Source organism: Zingiber officinale, chromosome 5B (assembly GCF_018446385.1).
Source record: "Zingiber officinale cultivar Zhangliang chromosome 5B, Zo_v1.1, whole genome shotgun sequence".
NCBI classification, from domain to species: Eukaryota; Viridiplantae; Streptophyta; class Magnoliopsida; order Zingiberales; family Zingiberaceae; genus Zingiber; species Zingiber officinale.
This window is the reverse complement of record NC_055995.1, coordinates 124,544,264-124,566,728: the sequence shown is the minus strand read 5'-3', so window position 1 is coordinate 124,566,728 and position 22,465 is coordinate 124,544,264. Positions and strand designations below refer to the sequence as shown.

Sequence of the window (22,465 nt, the reverse complement as noted above, 5' to 3'; positions counted from 1 at the left end):
AAAATTTACAACAAGATCCAAAAACCTTACTTAATACTTGGATCTCAAATAGCTATTTATAACAAATCTGGACTCGAATACAAAAATAGCTCAAATAAAATATTTACCTCATAACTTGTCTAACCAAGCAAGTAGGACCCAACCAATATTATATACCTAAAAATAAAATTTACTACCTAAAAATAAAATGAAATAATCCTAACAAATCAAAACCAAAGTACAACAAATCAAATCAAAACTTAAAACACAGTCAATAAATCAACTTCAAACATAAACTACAAACACTACAACAAAAATGTCTTTCTACAGCACGCAATTATGTTATCCGTAGCGCGCATTGCATGCTGCACAACTCCATACTATTAAAAGTCATAACACATTCGCAGTGTGCGGCCACGCGCTGCGGTAAACGGTAAATTGAATTTACAGCACGCAGCTGCATGCTATGGTAAATTCATTCGCAGTGTCACACTGTAGTTAATATCATTCGCAGTGCGCAACTGCGCGCTGCAATTAATTACATATAAAATAAAAAAAATATCACACATATAATTATCAATATCGTATAATTATCACTAAAGGAATAACTGTATTATAGACATATAAAAATAAAAATAAATAAATATCATATAATTTTTCTTTCCAATAGGAATAACTGTGTTACAAGTTAATAAGATAAATAAATTATGAACATCAAGTCTTTCCTCTCTTTCTATGCCTCTCTGAAGTAGTGCAAATAGTTCAAAGTCCATATTGATTTTTGATTATTGCGTTGGTTCTTTTAACTCTCTTGCATTGGAATACATAAAATAGTCACAACATTAATAGACCACTTGGTTCTCACAAGCTAACATTCATGAGACTAGTCCTACAATAATCAAATGACACAAGTCAGCATTAGATAACCAACCACTGATTCATGTGTTTGAAAAGAATCAAATGATGATTTTCTTATTCTAAAACAAAAGGAGTTGGAAACACTTTGATAACATAACAGAAAAATATTTTGACAAGGAGGGGCACTCACTAACCTTCTGTGCTTTTACAATTAAAGTTTGATCGGCTTGATGCCCCTCAACTGCAAAGAAAGACAAGTAAGATATTAACATGAGCAAGAAAAATACAAACATAAATAAGAAACAATTTTTAGGTGACTAAAAAATGAATACCTCTACTAATCACGTGTAACAATTTTTATAAGCAAATTAGGTAGGTTCATTTTCTGATCACCTAAACAGTAATATGTGGAATATACATACTATGCCACTCCAATTGCACTTGTAATCAATTCAACATTTGGGATATGTGTGTCAAGGTAATCGCCAAATTCCTCAGGACTTCAGCAGACTCCAAGCTACAAAGACAAAAACACATCAAAAGAATCTCACTATCCTATTAGCAGATCAAGTTGTCATTACCATATCCCAAAATCTATGTACATGGAAGTAACATCTCCTGATCACATTCAAAACCTAAACATAAATATGACAATGAGTTATATGACATGACCTGTTTGTCGATCAAACTATTTCTTTTTCTATTAAGTTGATGACTTTATATTGACAAAAATGAGATGACCCACAATTAATATGACAAATAACTTGGAAACCTTATTTAATCATCTTGTTTTGCAAATTGAGAACAAGAATATGGGTTATGTATCAGACAATTCACGATAATTTCTTTCAATTAGCACGGAACTTAGCTTCTTATGTAAAATTATATGAAAGTTTTCGGAGGTACTTGCTTACTGATAAAAGAATCCCTACAAAGAAGAGGACTCCTTGTGTATCGATACGAGATAAGGCTTGTGGTACTTTGGTTTGTGGTACTTTCAATTTTTGTCTCATCGGTCAAAATCCATAGGACTCCTTGTCCTAGAAGCATACCAATGTAAGGTGGCAAGCCTGTAATGGCCTTGAACACCGGAACAAACAGTAACGCTCCTATGCCAACAGCAAAAACAAGCTGTCCACTAGGAGCCATTTTCTCGGAAGCTAAAATATTGGCACCTTTCTCAGATGTACCACTGACCTAGCTACAAAAAATAGAACAAAAAATTTATATCGGTAAAATTATTGAAAATATAACTTCATATTTGCTAGTTATGCATTACATACCTAGTGAGGGACATCAAAGCCAATGGAACAGCTAAAGAAATGGCTGAAGGTACAAATAAATCCTATATGCAACAATGCACAATAGCGAAATGTTTAAAATACTATCTTGAATGCCCATTAACATTCCATAATTTTTTAATAGACAAAAAAATAATGATAATAAGGAAATGTAAGAAATTGGTCTTAAATGTAGATGTTTAAGAGGATGTTTGGTTAAACTTATTAAAAATAGCTTATAAGCTCGTACAGTTTATAAGTTGTTTTAGGAGCTTATAAGTTGTTAGGTCTTATTTTAAAAATAAGTTGTTAAAGTGTTTCGGTAAACTTATTACAATCAACTTAAATGTATTGATGTGTTTAGTATTATAAGATCTTTTTATTAATAAAATTATCAAAAAAGATATAATACTATTAATAGAGGGTTTTGGGTTTTTTTATTAATAGAGGGTTTTGAGCGAATTTTTGTACCGAGGGAGAGAAAATTGGAAAGAGGCGTTGGCCGAGAAGATGACACGGCGCTGGAAAAGAAGTCGGCGGAGATAAAAAGATATTAGGCTTATAAAAATTTATGGAGGATAAGATGAGGATTTATGAAATTATATAAAGATATTTTAGAGAAAAAAATTATTAAAATAAGATTTTTTTAAAAAAAGTATGGTTTTCCATATTTATTTAAAAACAGCTTATAAGCTCCAAAACAATTTATTTTGACAACTTATAAGTTGTTTGAAAAAATTTTTATCAAACAAATTTGAAGAGCTTATAAACTACAAAACAACTTATAAACTTTTTTAGAGAACTTATAAACTCAGTCAAACACCCTCTAAGTTTGGTAAGGTGAACCAACAGCAAGCTTTATCCAGTCAAGATGCATACTGCACACCAAAATGATCACATACAAATGCCTCATTGGAAATCGAGATTCATCGTGGTCTTTACCATGTACATCTTGTGAATGAAAGCAACAATTTGATAAAGCAAAGACTTTCTTGTTTGAAACTTTGATCATGAGATTGTAAACAATTAAGTCAACCTTATAATCGATCTATCAAAACATTAAAATTGATAGAGTAACTTTGTTATTTTTGCCGATTTCATAGTTTTTAAGTTAGCGTATCAAATTTATTTAAGTAATTTTCAAAAAAAAAAAATCCCACAATATTAATTACCTTATGAAATAAGTTTAGCCATTTTTTTAAATAAAATATTTTATTGTGATTAATACATTAAGTTAGAGAATATAAAAAAATTATTTATATAAGAATAAAAAATTCACGGATCGGAATGATGATGGCCGAAAGAGAAATCAGAGAACAACGACGTCGAGGACGAATAGCGGCGGGGGCGAGAGGCGGCGACGGTTTAGGGTCGAGGAAGTTGGATGGTTGATAAAAATTTATATTCTGAATAACCCCTCCTATAAATTGATTCTTCAAACACACTTTTGACCAAGTCAAACGATTTATTATAACAAATATAATACAAAATTATTTTAATTTTAAAAAATCTAATAAATTTTATATAATCATATAAATATATTTGAGCTTAAAATTAAAGTAATTTTGTATTATATTTATTAGAATAAATCGTTTGACTAGGTTAAAATCATGAAGAATCTATTTAATTATATTAGGAAATATATTAATCATTTTATATAATCATATAAATATATTTGAGCTTAAAATTAAAATAATTTGGTATTATATTTATTAGAATAAATCGTTTGACGAGGTCAAAATAAGGAAGAATCTATTTAATTATATTAGGAAATATATTTATATGATTAAAATAAAAATAATTTTGTATTATATTTATTAAAATAAATCGTTTGACTAGGTCAAAATCGTGTTTGAAGAATCTATTTATTTAAGGGGTTGATTTAGAACCAAACATCTAACTCCCTCAACTCTAAACCGCCGCCGTCTTCTCGCCCCGCCGCTGTCCCTCCTGTTTGTCTGGTTCTCCGATTTCTCCGACGACAATCATCATGCCATGAATTCGTTCCGGCCATGAAGCGTTCCCGCCGATCCGTTCCGGCCATGAAGCGTTCCTGTGCCCGACGAACCACGACCATGGAGACCGAGTTAATTCCAGGGCTGCCGGACTGCCTTGCTCTCGAGTGCCTCCTCCGCCTCCCCTTCCATGCCATCCTCGACGCTCGGGCCGTCTGTAAGCGGTGGAAGTACGAACTCGACTCTCTGTCCTTCTACCGCATCCGTAGGGCCGACGGCCTCACCCATCGCGTCGTCTCGTTGCTCCTCCGGGGCAAGCTCCGGCACACCGTCGGCAAATTTCACCTCGCCTTATACGAGCCTGACACGGGCGTTTGCACGATGCGGCAGCTGGCCCCCGACCGTCCCAGGATGCGGCAGATGGCCCCCGACCGTACTGACTGCCTCAATCTCAAGATAGGCAGCATTGCCGGGATCGTCGGGAGAGAGCTGGTGGTGATCTTTGGATGGGACGCGATGAAAAACCGCCGTACCGGCGAGGTTCACTTCTACGACCTACTCTCCGGAGCCTGGCGGCCGGGCGCGCCAAACCCGGCTCCACAGCGGTCGTTATCGAGGAACGTCTTCAGGGGAGACAAATTGTTTGTGATAGGTGGCAGGGACGGGGAAGGCAAAAAGTTGCGATCTGCACTCATCTACGACGTGCCCACCGACACGTGGATTAAGATACCTGATTTGGAGGGTCTGGGAAGTTTACTCGATGGTAGTTTCTACCATCGTAAGTTTTGGAAAAGTAAGGAGGAATACATCAGCGGGATTCAATGCTGCAGGGAGCAGTTGTTATTAGACGATGACGACGATGACTACGATGACGATGACTACGATGATGACGACGACGATGATGACGACGATGACGACCATTTGATATTCTACCCGACCGAGGGAGGGAGAGAGATAGTCTTTCCAGAGGAGAATCTTATATTAAATGAGAACGCTTTAGCTAATTTGAGGCGTCGTTTAGGAATACTTCCAAATGAACTAGGCCGATATCTTGAATGCATTCATAGCTGCCGGTTGTGAAAATAAGATCACATTATATCTCTCAGTTTTTTATGGTATATTAATTATGTCATATGTTTAAATTATGGATAATAGTACAAAGTCTGGCACTTTATCGTTTATATCATTTACAATTGGTTTAGGAGCACTAGCCTTTTATTCTAAATGAGTTTAGATCATCAAATTTGACTTTATATTTATTTGTTCTTATGTTTGTATGTGAAGAAACACGCTAGCCATACCAGGTTTAGTATGTTGATGGCTTCCAACAATTTATATCATTGAATAACTATAGCAACTATGCACATTCAAGGTAACTCCATCAATAAACAGAAGATGAAATCATATTCTGACGGGCGGCAGCTAGCGACTCATGCGAGGGAGCGCCGACAGGGATCAGTGGCGAGCGGACTGGTGAGGGAGCAGCCACACAATGAATAGATTTTTAATTGAAAGGAGCAGGGAGCGACAATGAAATTGAACAGGTTGTTGACGATGAAATTGAACAGGTCTGAAGGGAGCAACGGCACAGGGAGTCATCGAATTTAAAACTTATTAAAACTTTAATTTAATTGATTAATTAAATAAGAGAATTATTTTCTCTGACCTAATCGAATTATTTTTATTAAAATATATATAAATTTATTTTTAAATTTTAAATATTTTATTAAATATTATCAATTTATTATTATCATTATTATTATTTGATTTAATTTATTTTAAAGAGAATTTTAATTAAATATATTTAGTTTTCATTGATCATTTTAGTCATCTTATTAAATATTAAATTAAATTTTCAGGTTTTTATAGGATCTTACTATTTTACTACCTTGACTCATTTGATTTTAATCCCAAATCGATTTTGCATTAGATCGTGATCTTACGAAGGATCGTGATCCTACAAACTATGAATTTATCCATAGTTCACATGTAAATGCAGTCCTGATCGTGTGCATCGAGTTTTTTTGCCTCTGGATACCTCTACATATATCATCGGCTCTGTTTGCTTATTCATTGACACCTTCTGCCTCATCTCTCAACGTCTCAGTCGCACGACCTTCAAATATACGTTCGTTGGACAGTGCAAATGGTAAGAGAAAGACATCTTCAGTTCCATTCAGTAAATCAAAAAAGGTTTATTCTCTAATTGTTTTACCCGAATTAAATGCTATAATGGTATATAAAAAAAAAAGAAATATAATTTTTCCTGTTTTCATAACTGGTAATTATTTTTCATATTAGTTGATGTCGACTATAGGTTGCAGTAATCTTCCAGTTTTGAATATCATACATTACATCCTTATTTTTCCCTATTGCTTGGGGATTTTACAGAAGCAGCGGTATTGACGAGGGACCTGATGCTGATTTCCTTGAGAAGAAGAAGGACTACTTCATGGAGGTCGATGCCTTTGAACTCCCTGTAGAGTTGGTCGAAGAGAAAGATCTTGAATAAGATTAACAAAATCAGCATATCAGTTTAACCTTAACACTTTGTATAGTTACCGTACCCATCTCTCTTTTTGACATGCCAATATTTACAACTCCCATGCAGCGGAGGTTAGTTTGGCAAAGCTAATGTTACTATGATACACCTGTAAACCATACCCATAACCATCAGCATCTTCCCAAATAAAATGGTTCAGCTTCTTCTGAATTACGAGTTCATCTCACTTGTTATCTGCAGCATTTTATTACGAGGAAAACTTATAGGCAAGATCTGAATGGCTGAAGTAGCAATTGCTCTGCATCTCCAAATGGGAAACGTTCAAGTCTGATGCATGTTTGTTGCTTGTAGAATACTGTCAAGGGAGTTTGGGCCCATATTAGCATAACCACCACTGATAAACACAAGACTGAACACTCTATACAACCTCAGTGATATTGTAGAGTATTATTTGACTTTGTTATTGACAACTTGAATACAATCTATTTCCATGTTTCACACTTGTAGACCTGGAACAAAGTGGTTGATTTAAGTGAAAGAACTGGTAAACGGAAAACTTTTTGGTGTGTCTGTGTGACAAATTTGTTTTTTTTTTTTTTAAGCTAGCTGTTAGGAATAACACAATCGTAGACCTTTTCTGACAAACTTGGGATTAACAATTGCAATGTTAAATAATAACAGTGGAGATAACACAAATTGTTTACAGCTTAGAACTGAAAGATCTTGTCTAAGGAAATGTACATTAGTAGAGTTTTGGAACCTCAATGTTGACATGGTCCCTAATTGAGGACGGTTGTAGGGGCACTTGGCTCATATCTGGTGGATATTTCGGATAGCTGCATTTACGGTTTTACAGTCGAAATCCATGATCTTCATCCAGTTCTCAAAATCACCAATTTCCTGAAACAAAATAAAAAACACAATAAATATTAAGAGAGTTTAGCCTACACTTCTGCCAGACCCACCCAAAATGATGACGGAACACCTGATCAAGTTAGCATCACAGGTGAGAATATAGAATAGATCATACTAGAATGCCAACAAACTTGTTCAAGGTTGTGGTAGAAAATATTTTAGGTTACGAAGTTTCCCTATCAACTCAACAAATTGTGCATCATGCTAACAATCTACTAAATTGGATACCGAATTAAAGAAGAAATCATCCATCTAGAATTTGTCCATATAATTTCAACTTTACATACAATATTTCTTCAACACTAAGCATGGATCACAACTATCAACAATGACTATCTATTAAACATGCCTATTGGATTTTCTGATCCTTTCATCTTCTCACATCACAAAATCCTACTGTGCAACAATCTGCTAAAGAATGATAGATTCAAATCGAATATGAAGATAAGTTTCTAGGGTGTGTGATAATTGGAAGCTCTTTAGCTTAAAGAAAATTTTTACAAGACTACAGTTTGACTTGCTATGCTTTATGAATTATGGATAGTAGATTTTGTTTGTTACAAAACAACATGAAAATATTACTATAGATATGAGAATATTAAGATGGACGAGTGGAGATACTAGATTGCATTAAAAAGATACTAATATATGACAAGTCACTTGAGTGTAGCTCCAATAGATGATAAAATGAGATAAAATAAATTGAGAGAGTATGAACATGTTTAAAGGTACCACAGTGAGAAGAGGAGAATCTATTTGAGTGAAGGGTATAAGAGACAGGGAAACCAAATAAACAATTTAATTAATTTGAACCTTACTGATGGCATAGCCTTAAATTGAGTTCAATATAGGAATAACATGTAACTGACCCCAATAATCAAGACAAACACGGCTTGATGAGATGTGTGTGAAAAACTGCTTGATATTTCAATCGCTAACTACAACATTTCTTTCCACACTAGCAAACATCAGTAGCTTACATCTATTGTCATCTGAGAAGTAATAATAGAACCTATAGAAGGATTAAATATCTCTCTCTTCAGAGTTAACAATGTGCTCCTAGTTACTTATTTTTCTTCAAGTTAAAACAGCAGAAGTAGAAGTAGAAGCAGAAGCAGAAAAACAGAAACAAGCCACATAAAGAAGAATGAAGCAAAATATATAAGATCATCTGTTGTTTAATTTACAATCATATTGGATAAAGTTGTTTCCATGTGATCTAGTGGTCATGGGTTCAAGTCGCGGAAACAACCTCTTGCAATGCAGGGTAATGTTGTGTACAATATATCTTTCTTCGGGACCCTGTACACAGGCTGCCCTTTATTGTATAAAATGAAAAGAAGAAACAAGTCTAATTTAACTTGGGAGAGATGATTAATCAAAATGTAGTTCAGTGCAAATGGACATCACTCAAGTTTTGTTCAAATGTATCCCAGGCTGTGGAGGAGATAGATACAGCCATTTAAAACAACTAGTTTTTGTCAAAATAACTTTTATTAAACTCAGGATTTGAAACAATTAGAAAGGTGCAAAAAATTGATGCAACTGCCAATGTACATGAAAATATTATGACATACTTTGTAATTCAGTGAGGATAGAGCACCTTTATAACAGTGTTCAATGCATGGGAAGCTGCAAGCCATTGGTCTGTTTGCTTTTTATAACGCATAATCGTACTAACTAAAGCATGAATTTCAAGTTCAATCCGTTTCTCATTTATAAATGTGGCTTCAACTTGTCCATTAACAGTCTCAACCAGAAGCTCAGAAACTCGTATAGCAGTTTGTAAAGCATCCTTCTTAGCTTTATCTGCAAGGGGAAAAAGCATTACAGAACTCAATGAAAAGTCTTAGTTATTCTCTTAGATATAAAAGCAATAGTCTCAATCAAATATATAGTTATATATCATTGTCAAGTTACATTCATCCCAACTACTTCGGATTGCTGCTTGAATAAAAATATTACTTGAACTTGTGATGTAGGTATCTTCAATCTTTTCCTTGATTTCCTGAAAGGAATGAAACTTGACAGATCTGGGAGTCACTACTACACACAATCATTTTATTTTTCATTATTCAGATGTTAGAAAGTATCAAGTTCTAAGATAAGTTTAGGCCCCTGGAAGTTGGTTGTTCGAAATTAGTCAAATTGGAATTATCATTGTGTGCCAAAATTTGACAAAATTAACTCTCTCCAAACTAATCTGAATTTGGGACCTGGAAGAAAATATGTAGTGACCCTTGTGATTAATGATAAACATGGTGAATAACTATCAATGTAATTGGCCATAGAAGGCATCATGTGCATTTTATCAATAAAGAATCCAAATTGTGGCAGATTATTCAAAAAGGAACTTGTAAAATAAGCAGAGAAGAAAGTCTAAGTTATTAAAGTGGAGACATGAATCATGTCAACATCCACCGATCACTTGATTGAGATCTCTAAGATTGGAAATAATGTGTCTGTATTGGGAATTCAAAAAACTCAAGAACCAATTTGTTTCCATGTTGAGCAAATTAAAGCAAATCAGATTTCTTTCTTGTTTGGCATGTCCGTTCTCAGTCCTCCCTCATCTACTACTGTAAAAACTGCTTTTTTCATTGAAGAGGGATGGGAAGATGAAAAAGGTCAAAAACCCCATGTAAGAAATTCATTTTCTTTCCCTCAGTAGATTCCAAGACATTGGTAGATTCTGAGATTTTTCTCACTAGTGAATTCCACCATGCTGAAGGTGGTCTCCTAATTTTCTTCCCTTATCGTTTCTTTATTTAAGGTAATATTCTCAAGAGATTTGTTGTTTTTATTTGGAATCTAGTGGTTTTATTAATGAAGTTAATTGCTACTTAGTTCATGTTCATTTTGAGAATGTTATGTAATTTTGTATTGGTTAACTTTTCCATTTCTCGTTGTATTACCTATGATAGTGGTATTTTGTTTTGTCCATAGTTTCATCCTTTAACACTTTATTCAGACTTCATGCCAATATAGTGGTTAGACTGATATCTAATCAGCTAAAAGATCAGTCTAAATCAAACTGTCTGATGGAGGTAGCAAGTAAAAGGCAAAGTCTGCACAACTATGGTGAAGAAGCTGGATGCAATCAAGAATGTGCATCCACTTCTTATAATGAGAGGGCATAAAAGAGAATATCAGATATTAAACTTTGAGCTAGTATTTTCTTTATGGCCTGCTTCCTAAAAGCTTCTCAAAATCAGTTCCAACCACTTACAACCAGCAGGCTGGAGTTCAAAATGTTACTAAAATTTTACATGTGAGCATCAATAAAAATATAATCAGATAAGTTTAGAAATGGAAGCTTAAACTTGCCTCATACAAATTCTTTCCCAATCCCAATCATAACAAATACATGTTAAAGAAATCTAAACTCGACATAACATATCGGATTGATCATTCTGTTTGTCATGCACTCAAGTTTTTCTGGACAATGGATTCCAATGTCCTCAAAGAAAAGAAAAGTTTGATAAATAATTTTTTTTTTTAACAATCTGAATTTCACGCTACAAATCTTGAATGGCCAGAAGCAATCGAACATAACTCACGACGGGATCATCAAGCAATGACAAATTAAGAAAATATGGACTACCAGAGAACAAGGAGTGACTAGTTGGAGATAAACCTGTTTTCTCTCTGATGCAAATTGACCTTCGTTGATGTTCCTGGACGATCTGTAGAAGCGACGATTCCAAACTTCCCACCTCCGCCCTCACACCCTCCATTGCTCCGGGAACCCTAAACGAATGTCTTGCGCAGTCACAACCACACGGCTCATTGAGAAACCCTAAACGAATGCACCTTTTGTTGGGATCATTTGCAAAGATAGATTAGTTTCTTTTCCCTTCAAAATAGTTATCAATGTATCATTAATTGAAAGTGTAGATTCATATTCAAATGATTGCATGCTCATTATTCAATAGAATGCACCTTTTGTATCTCCTTATTTTCTCTTACAGTTTACTCCTTTTAATTAGCGACTAAAAGTTTTATTATTATCAAAAATGTTTAAATTGTTTCTCTTCCTGCAAAAAGGAGTGTTCGAAATTTCGCCCTAGGCGGCCACCTAGGCGTTGTGCAACAGCAGGCCGCGCCGGAAATCAGCCAGGCGGAAGACCTAGGCGGCCCTCGGAGGTCCTCGACGGGCTTCGGTGGGCTTAGGCGGCCATCGCGGGCTTCGGCAGGCTCGGACTTCGACGGGCTTAGGTATTTTAGGCATATTTTACATTTTTTTATCACTAAATCGGATTTGCCGAGGCTGGCGCTTCGTCTTCTTTCTTTCATCGCCAACACTTGCATCTTCTCTCATCGCGGCCTGCAACTTCCGGTAAGTTTTTATTTTTTTCTTGTTTCTGTTAATTTTTTTTTGTTTCTTCGTCGTCGCGGCAACTCTCTGGCAACGCCGGACGCGTCGCAGGGCATTAGACACCGCTGGAGGCCGACCTCCCGCGAGGCGCCGGTGGCGTCGCGACGTCACGCAACGACATTTTTTTCTGTTTTGTATTTTTTTTATTTAATAAATTAAAACAATTCCTAACGGGGATAATTTTAATAATAGAGTTCGGTTCATAAAGCCGAATAGGATTCAATAATAGATTTAATTTTTTTAATAAATATTATTAAATATTAATTTATATAACAGATTTAAAAAAATTATTATAAATATTATCAATTATCATTTATCACTAATCACTATCAGATTTAAAAATATAAAAAAAATAAAATTTAAAAAATCATAATACATATTATCAATTTATATAAATCATATTTATAAATTTTATATATTATTAATTTATATTAATCAGATTTATAAATATTAAAATTATATTAAAATTTTAAAAATTCTAATAAATATTATTAATTTATACAAATCAGTTTTAAAAATATGAAAATTAAATTAAATTTTTAAAAATTCCAATAAATATTATTAATTTATATTTAAAAGTATAAAACAGATTGAAAAATACAAAAAATATATTTTAAATTTAATTTTTTTAAACAAATATCTATTATCTAATAAATTTTATTAGTTAGATTAAGATATAATGATATATAAAAAATATTCTCAGACTGGTTAATGTTATATTTCATTATTTTGTATCGTTTGGTATAGTATAAATGCATAATTAAATTTTATTATCATGTTATGTTGTTAACTTGTTAAGTTGTTATATATAATTTTTTCAAGTTATCTGTTATTATAATGGCAAGCAATTCATCTTCGACAGCATCTGTCACTCAACCCGAATCCGGGATTCTTAGAAGAAAGTCCAACGACATCGGATGAAAGTTTGAGATATTGATTGATCCTAAGAAACTCGATAAAATTAAATGCAAGTTATTTGGAAAAACAATGGCAGGGGAGTGTATAGGATAAAGGAGCACATTGGAAATATATCTGGAAATGTATCTGGTTGTCGAAAAGCATCTCAAGAAAATAAAAATAAGTGCAAACATGCTATTTTAGAAGGGAGGAACAAAAAGAAGAACAAAATAATGGAAGAACAAAGTTGTAGAGCAGAAGTGGCTATTTCTCTAGATGAAGAAGAAGGTCTTGAAATTGAAGGGATGGATGGAATTAAAAAACCTCTTCCACTTGGGCTCATGGATAGATATGCATCGGCAATTGCTCCAGAAAATGTAGACTCCAATGGAAGTAAAGTGTTTCACCAAAAAAAATATAAATGAGACACTTTTCAAAGAGAGAACTCAATAAGTTCAACAATATGTTGGGAGATGGGTTTATGAAAATGGAATCTCATTCAATGCTGTTGATCAGTGTTGTTAGAGGCGCGAGGCGCACCGAGGCGCAAAGGGCTCATAGAGCCAGAGGCGTGAGGCGCGCGCCTCTTGAACATGAGGTTGATGACTACTAAACTATTGACCCACTTATAAAATATGTCAAATATGATAACTATTAATATTCCACACACATCAATATCAAATATAATAAGTAAAGCAACACCATCAATATCAAATATAACAAGTAAAACAACACCATGATAAAATTAATAAAAGTTTCAAACTTTCAAGTTTCACTTTCTAATTTAAACTAACAAAGTTCATCAAAACAAGCGTAATAAGTCAAATTAATCATCAAGCTCAAGATCATCCTCATTGTATTCTTCTTCTTCTTTATCTTCATCTTCTTCAAATTCAATTTCAATTTCTTCTTCTTCTTCTTCTTCATCTCGAAGTCTTAGAGATGAGTGTCTCATAGAGGAAGATTTATTTTCCTTCTCGACTTGTTTAGGCCTAACATGTGAACTAGAGGTCATCGATGCAATATTTTTTCCTCTAGTACAATATTCAGGCTCTTCAGCTCCACTAGCCCTAGCAACGACATCCCATGTCAAGTCATCACCTTCAAAAACCAACTCATCTTCTTCATTATCACTTTCTCCATCCATTCTACCCATCAACCATTCATTACTATCATCAACATCTGTCAAAGAGATGGGGTCAATCTTATCACGTGCGTCATACCGAAGTTTTAAGGCACGATTGTATTTCACAAATACCAAATCATTTAAGCGCTGCTGAGCTAGCCTATTCCTTTTTTTACTGTGAATCTACAAAATGTCAAAAATCACAATAAGTATAATAAAATAACAAAGAATATTTTCTACTTATAAAAGTAACATACTAATAGTATTACATTTATATTTATTACATACCTGCTCAAATACACTCCAATTGCGCTCACAACCAGAAGCACTACAAGTGAGGCTAAGCACTTTAATAGTAAACTTTTGCAATTCTGGGGTATTTGCTCCGTAGCATTCCCACCATTCTGCTGGAGATAATGCTCTTCTATGTCTAATTGTCACATTCCTCCCAAATAGCCCTTCTGCCTTTCGATATATAGAGAGCTGGGCAGTGATTTTATCTTGCTCGGCAGCTGTTACTCTCCGCAAGTGTACGGAAATGTCGCAAGTAATATAAAAGATTATCGTATCCACAGGGACTGGAATAAGCACTAGAAATGTCTCAATGCGAATTAGCTAAACAACTATCCAATCGTTTCAAAAGCAAAGTAAAGGTAAACAAATCTAATATTAAAGATCAACAAACAAGAGTTTAGTGTTTTGGGTTATGATAAAGGGAGATTCTAGGAGTTTCGATTTCTTTGTAAGATTTCTTGAATGTAAATGGTTCACCAATTCTTATTCCTCAATTGCCAACATGTAGAAAGTTGCCGGTTCCCTCTTGCAATAGACAACCGGCTAAGGACTGAGAAATGTATCTAAATAGGATTAATGAGACATGAACCTACGTTGTCCTTACACAGAAGCGCACCTATTACTATGCCTTCCTCGGATATCAACATAGAAGCCCACAACTTATTAATCTATAAAGATACAAGAAGCTAATCATAGAATCCATCCTACTCTCTTGAATATTCCTATTTCCTCTTCAAGATTATCTCTCAAACGTCCTTACACGGGCTTGCACCTGTCACGTGGATCCCTCGGATGATCGAGTGAGAGTTTATCCTTACCAAGTCCATAAGAAATCCAAACAATCAATCAAGAATGAGAATTAAGCACAAACCACCATCAATCATTCAAGATCTAATTGATACAAGCAAGATAATGTCATTGAAACAAGAAAATGGCAAATCCATAAGAGATTACATCAATCCATCATACAAATACTCCCTTAATCCTAGAATACAAGATCTACTCCATGAATCGAGGAAGAAAACCCGAAAGAATAGAGATTACAAGCATTCCTTGAATCCCCAATCCAAGAAAACAAGAAGAGGGGAAAAGAGAAAACTTATCTACGAAGAAGCCTTATCTTCGGATCCAATCCTCACTCCGGAGTCGAAATCGTCGAGATCTCCCTTAGAATCGCCCAGAAATCCTCCCAAGAATGGGAGGAAAGCACCAAATCCTGCTTTCTCCCAAAGGGGGAGATATCCCCTTTCAATTCATGAAGAAGGGTTTAAATAGAGGAGGAATCGGGCACACGGCCCGTGACACGGCAGTGTGAGATTCACACGCCATGTCCGCCCTCTCGCCAGCTGCAGTAGTGTGACTCCACACGCCGAACCCTCCGCTCGGAAATGCTACACGTGGTGCACACCCACACCGCTTGGTCTCTGGAAGTCTCACACTGCCGTGTAGATCCATGTAAGGCTTCTGCTCTCGTTGGCTTCAAATCTTGACACCGTGCGAGGTTCATACGGCCATGTCATCTTCCTCTTCTGTTGGTGCCAAACCCCACACGGCCCGAGCTCCATACCAGTGTACACGGCCCGGTGCTTTCTCCATTTGTTTCCTCCAATGCATGCCCAAAGATGTAGATTCTTCACCAAATCGACTCCTGTGTACGAAAATGCACAAAAGCGGATCTCCGAACCAAAAGAGTAAATATGCTAAAAGGAAAGCTGGAAGTATAAAAATGCATAGATCAAGCATGCTCAAAGTATGTAAATGTGCGTAAAAACATGCATAAAAGAGTATATAATCTACGCACATCACACCCCCAGACTTAAACCTTTGCTTGTCCTCAAGCAAAATGCTGCAGTCTAAATTCATATGTTCTACAACACATTCATAAAACCCAGTGCACTTTCCTAACTCTATCAAAAAGTTTCATTAACAAGCTTGATCATGGAAACAAGTAAAGTATGGTTCAAGCATAAGAATCTTGTGCACAGTGTAAAAGTAACTCAACACCCTTCAAGTTTCAATCCATGTCCTAGTCAAGTCGTCATCAAATTTGAATTCCTAATGTTTCCAGTGAAAGACAAGTAACCAGTGATAGGCACTTACTTACCATTCACTTGGTTCATATTTCTCAACTAACCCAAGGTCTCAAAGGTGTGCTCAATCTCAAGAGAAACTAAACAGTCATTTCCCCAGTAACCTAACTCGGTCTCAAAGGGGTGACTTGCTAGATTCCACTCATGACAACTGTTTTTTATATCCCTTATTGTTCATTTTTTTTTATAAGTGTTTGCATTGTGCAAAACTTATTCACAAATGTACTTTTAGCACACATGTTGGGATATTTTGATTTTTCCAAATGAGCTTTAATGATTTGAGCCTCATCCAGTAACCAAAATGAAAGTTGAGAGATCACCATGGAAACCAAGTACTAAGCAAACAAGATGAATCATGACTATTTCAATGACATCAACTATTCAAGCATCAAGCACAAGTGTAGTGAAGATAAAATCCTTAAGGTTGAACCAAAACTAAAACTCATCACAATAAGATTCTTAGCTTATTAATGCTTCCCAAGATAGAAAAAAGAACTACACAAAGTTTACTACTAGCATCATTCGAACATCATGAATCAAGCCAATAATCGTGCTAACATTTCACTTGAATCCAAGAAAGCATATAAGTGAAGTTTTGATGTTCTCAAGATGTATGCCACAAAAAATCAAAACAAAATGCAAGACATAAGCAAAAACAAAAACAAACAAAGCAAATCAAATGCATCTAATGCATCCCCCCAGACTTAAATTTTTCATTGTCCCAATGAAAACTAAAAACAATGTGGAGGAGATTTTAAAAGAAGTTACCAAGTGATGAGCTCCAAATGGTTGACGTTCATGTTTTTAAAGATACTCCTCCATCCAATACTCACATTCCTCCACAACTTTGAATTCTACAACAATAAGATAGACAAGAAAAATTAAGTAGAGGATACATGTTTATTATAAAGAGAGAACTAAAGACATAAAAGAAAATAAGGAAAATGAACTTGGGTTGCCTCCCAAGAAGCGCTTGTTTAAGGTCATTAGCTCGACCACCTCATTAGATTCATCTAAATCTTGCTCTTGGAGGGGTAAGATATTTTAGAACCCTCCTACCAAGGGCTCTTATTATGGAGGGAGCTTTCATCAAAGGAGCTACAAAGTAAAGTATAACTCTCTCCATCTTCGTCTTCTTGGAAATTTTTTCAGGTGGTCGAAAACGGTTCAGATTGAGCTTCCAATTATTGGCCCATGTGAAATCTGCACATCCAAAAGAAAAACAAATCTCCCACAAGCATGTTATATAGTATAGAGCTAGAACCATATCAAGATAAGATGAATAAGTAATAAAAACTGAATCACATCCAACAAAGTCAATTATAGGTACCTCCATAAAGTTTTCCAAAAGATCACAAGAAATACTAACCTTACTTTGTTGAGAAATACCTGAAATTTCTAAACATGTAGATGTGACTTCCTCTGAATCAAATGATGGTTCTGGCTCTAGCTTAGGTGTTGATGATATCAATGATGGTGATTCTCGAGACTCTACTAGCTCTGTATAAGTCCCTACACATTGTTCCACAACATGATCAATTCTTAAAACCTCTAAGGGTTGTCTTGACAAAGGTGGTGATCCTTGAGATGCTGCTTCCACAACACAGCTCCCTACACATTCTTCCATATCATCATCATCAACACATACATCAAAAATAAACCAACATCTATGTCCTCAATAGGAGAATCAATAACAAGAGGATCAATAACTTCACTTGCAGTTTTAAGTTGATCTACCACATCACATTCATCATCTGAAAATTCGATGTCACTATAACACCTTATAAAATTTTGAGATAGATCTGAAAACTTATTTACCACTACATTATCAATAAAATCCTCATCTGAAAAATCTTCATCTTCATATATATTCAAAAATCTACACTCAACCATATTAGTGTCACAGGATTTGCCGAAGTCTTTATTTTCATTGACCCCACTAACCTTTGTGGAAAAGGAACCCTTAGTGAAGGTCCTGGGAAAGACTGAACTCCCTTTTTCCCAAATTCCCTTTGAGCTTTTGGAGGAGGTCCAACTTGCTTATCTAATGTTGGTGTGATTAATCGTTGAGGGAAAGGTACTTCTGGCCTTTGGGAACTTCCTAGAGAAATGGAACTGAGTTCTTGTGATCTTCTATTATTCTTCCCCTCAATTCTAAACATGTCGTTCTTCGAAGTTCTTCATGATTTTTTCCACTTCTCAACCCAACATCATCACACTTTTCATTGGATCTTGACTGTGTAGGAGGGGGATCTTCTTTAAACCATTTTGAAACAATACTATCAAGCTTTGCCCCCAAATGTTTGAACTCCTCACTCTGTGACTTGTGAATTTCAACATTTTTAGGTGGTTGAATTTCATTTTGTTTGACAGGCTCTCTTACATTTATGGCTTGCACTTCTTGAATATCTGAGGGAAATTCCATCCAACTTTTGTTCGACCATTCATGGAGGTTCAATGTCACTTGATCAATTAACGAATAAGCTTCATCTACACTTTTGTCCATAAAAGAACCTCCAACTGATGAATCCAATAAAGTCTTGTCTGAGAAAGAAATTCCCCCATAGAATATGTGCAAAATCAACCATTTTTCAAAACCATGATGAGGGCACTGTCTTTGAAGACTCTTGAATCTATCCCATGCTTCAAATAATGATTCTCCATATGCCTGAGAAAAATTTGTTATGCAATTCCTCATATACACCGTTCTACTTGGAGGGAAAAAATGATTCAGAAATTGCTTCTCCAATTGTTCCCAACTTGTGATGCTTTGAGGACAGAGAGAATATAGCCAAGTCCTTGCTTTATCCTTGATACTGAAAGGAAATATCATCAATCAAACTGCATTTGCTGATACTCCTTCACATTTCACCAAATCACAAATCTCTAAAAATGTTTCAAGATGCAGATAAGGACTTTCTGATACTTCTCCTCCAAATTTGTGACCTTGTATCATGAAAATTATCTCTGGGTCTAGTTGGAAACTTTCTACTTCAATTTGAGGTTGCACAATGGGAGATAAAAATCTTGCAGAAAAGGGTGTAGAAAAATTTCTCATGGTCCTGCTTGACATGTTAGTGCTCATGGATATTCAAGAAGAAAAAGAAAATTATCAAGAATCAAAAACAAGAAATAAAATGCAATATGAAAAGCAAGAAAGCAAATGCAGAATTTAAATTGCAAGAAAGAAAGTGCATAATGAAAACAAGAAAGAAAAGATAAAAGAAAAAAGAAAAATGTCTAGAATAATTCATATGCTAAAAATTGCAAGATATGTTTACAAAAGAAAAGAAGAAAGAAACAAGATCAAAAGAGAAAACAGAGAAAAGTTAGATTAGAGTACTAGAAATCAAGAATGCAAAGTTAGAATTAGAATTAGAATTCCAACAAAAAGAGTTGTCAAGAATGTTATTCAAGAAAGGAAAAACTTACGAAAACAGAATTCTAACAATTAGTTATAACTATGCAAATCAAAAGAAAAAAAGAAAAATTATGTTTAGTCTAACTCAATTGATAATTCCTAATGTTATAGCGCAGTCCCCGGCAACGGCGCCAAAAACTTGTTACTCTCCGCAAGTGTACGGAAATGTCGCAAGTAATATAAAAGATTATCGTATCCACAGGGACTGGAATAAGCACTAGAAATGTCTCAATGCGAATTAGCTAAACAACTATCCAATCGTTTCAAAAGCAAAGTAAAGGTAAACAAATCTAATATTAAAGATCAACAAACAAGAGTTTAGTGTTTTGGGTTATGATAAAGGGAGATTCTAGGAGTTTCGATTTCTTTGTAAGATTTCTTGAATGTAAATGGTTCACCAATTCTTATTCCTCAATTGCCAACATGTAGAAAGTTGTCGGTTCCCTCTTGCAATAGACAACCGGCTAAGGACTGAGAAATGTATCTAAATAGGATTAATGAGACATGAACCTACGTTGTCCTTACATAGAAGCGCACCTATTACTATGCCTTCCTCGGATATCAACATAGAAGCCCACAACTTATTAATCTATAAAGATATAAGAAGCTAATCATAGAATCCATCCTACTCTCTTGAATATTCCTATTTCCTCTTCAAGATTATCTCTCAAACGTCCTTACACGGGCTTGCACCTGTCACGTGGATCCCTCGGATGATCGAGTGAGAGTTTATCCTTACCAAGTCCATAAGAAATCCAAACAATCAATCAAGAATGAGAATTAAGCACAAACCACCATCAATCATTCAAGATCTAATTGATACAAGCAAGATAATGTCATTGAAACAAGAAAATGGCAAATCCATAAGAGATTACATCAATCCATCATACAAATACTCCCTTAATCCTAGAATACAAGATCTACTCCATGAATCGAGGAAGAAACCCCGAAAGAATAGAGATTACAAGCATTCCTTGAATCCCCAATCCCAGAAAACAAGAAGAGGGAAAAGAGAAAACTTATCTAAAGCACCCACAGTCGCAAAAAATCTCCCTAGAATCAGAAATTGAGATATATTCAAATCTTGCACTAGGAATTCCAAATCTTGCTTTCTCCCAAAGGGGAAGACCCAATAGTTAAATAAGAAGGGTTTATGGACATGGAGGAAATTCAATTCCAGTGATTTAATACAGGCCATGTCCAGTTCCTCCTCCGCCCAAGCTGCACGGACGTGTGACTCCACACGGCCAGAACCCTTCTGCTCACCGGAAATACTACCCGGTCGTGTGGTGCACACGACCACAGCCTGCTTGGTCTCTGTAAAGCTCACACGGCCGTGTAGATCTACACGGCCATGTAAGGCTTCTGCTCTGGTTGGCTTCAAATCTTGACACGCCATGTCATCTTCCTCTTCTGTTGGTGCCAAACTCCACACGGCCCGAGCTCCATACCAGTGCAGGGCCGTGTGAGGTACACGGCCCGGTGCTTTCTCCATTCGTTTCCTCCAATGCATGCCCAAAGATGTAGATTCTTCACCAAATCGACTCCTGTGTACAGAAAATGCACAAAAAGTAGATCTCCGAACCAAAAGAGTAAATATGCTAAAAGGAAAGCTGGAAGTATAAAAATGCATAGATCAAGCATGCTCAAAGTATGTAAATGTGCGTAAAAAATATGCATAAAAGAGTATATAATCTACGCACATCAGCAGCGTTTGAAACCAATCTCTCCATAGTTTCAAACAAACCGTTCACCACTTCTCCACAGATATTTGAATCTGTGTATAAATAAAAATATTCTGGATTCAAATAATGTCCTGCAGCATGCAGAGGCCGATGAAGTTGACATTCCCATCTCTTATCAATGATCTCAAACACTTCTTTGTATTTCTCTTCTTTCTCCTTAAAGGCCTTCATAATTGTTTCTTTTGCCCTATCCATAGCCTCATAAATATAGCCCATTGCAGGTTTTCTTTCGCCATCAACCAGTCTCAAAACACGGGCTAAAGGGCCATATATCTTTAAAATATGCACAATACTGTTCCAAAATCTAAGTGTCATGATGATTTTAGCTACCTTCTTCCCCGCTGCTTCTTTTGCCCATTTACTCTCTGTCCAATCCTTTGAAATGAACATTTTTCTTAAATTTTGCTTCTGTAGGTGTATCCTTTCAAGAGTGAGAAAAGCAGGAGAAAATCTTGTGACACCCGCCCAACAAAGCTCTTTTTATCTTGTGAATTGCCTCAACATATTTACCATGCCGGGGCGAACATAAATGTAAGCATTCACACTCATTGCCTGTTAGAGTGTATACTAAAAGCCTAGCTTTTGGTATAAACATTAATCTAGAAATAAGAATCGCATTGGTCAAATGTCTACATTTATGATAAATGTAGTTGCTCAATTAATTTATATTGTAGATAAACATGGTGTGTGGTGTCACATACAGAAGATCATGTTATCGGTTCCTTATAAATTATAAACAGTAGCTCACGACCAAGATGGAAAGGAACAAACCATTGGAAGGTCGTAGTGTAATTAGGTATTAGTTTATCTTAACTATATGATTACACTAGTACACTTAGAGTGTATTGAGTAGGACCATTTGAGGTCGTTCCTTTTATACTGACTTTATAAAAGAATAAAGACCTCAGTTATTATGGAAGTGTGTGCTCTTAATCCTAATATAATAACAAGCACATATATTTGATATTTATTTCTTTAATTTATCAATGGGTGAGATTTAGTTCGATAAATCAATAAACCCGAT

At 35.3% G+C, this 22,465-nt stretch overlaps 1 protein-coding gene and 1 non-coding gene across 3 annotated transcripts in view; one reads left to right on the top strand and one right to left on the bottom strand.

Annotated features, from left to right (window-relative positions):
• Nucleotides 1–7,208: 7,208 nt before the first annotated feature.
• The window catches only part of LOC121985776 (biogenesis of lysosome-related organelles complex 1 subunit 1-like), a 38,798-nt gene continuing 23,541 nt past the window's right edge, over nucleotides 7,209–22,465 (bottom strand). Inside the window, exons 2-4 of one of the 2 annotated variants that reach the window (XM_042539410.1) lie at nucleotides 11,128–11,303; nucleotides 9,094–9,299; nucleotides 7,209–7,475 (exon numbers count right to left, since the gene is read on the bottom strand). In XM_042539410.1, coding sequence (XP_042395344.1) covers nucleotides 7,386–7,475; nucleotides 9,094–9,299; nucleotides 11,128–11,227 — 396 coding nt within the window. In that variant the 5' untranslated portion in view covers nucleotides 11,228–11,303 and the 3' untranslated portion in view covers nucleotides 7,209–7,385. Of the gene's footprint in view, nucleotides 7,476–9,067; nucleotides 9,300–11,127; nucleotides 11,392–22,465 lie in introns of those variants that run through there. The other variant, XM_042539411.1, reaches the window with a different exon arrangement.
• LOC121988046 lies at nucleotides 18,870–18,975 on the top strand. Its single transcript, XR_006113808.1, has one exon. It is a non-coding gene; the product is annotated as a small nucleolar RNA R71 (small nucleolar RNA).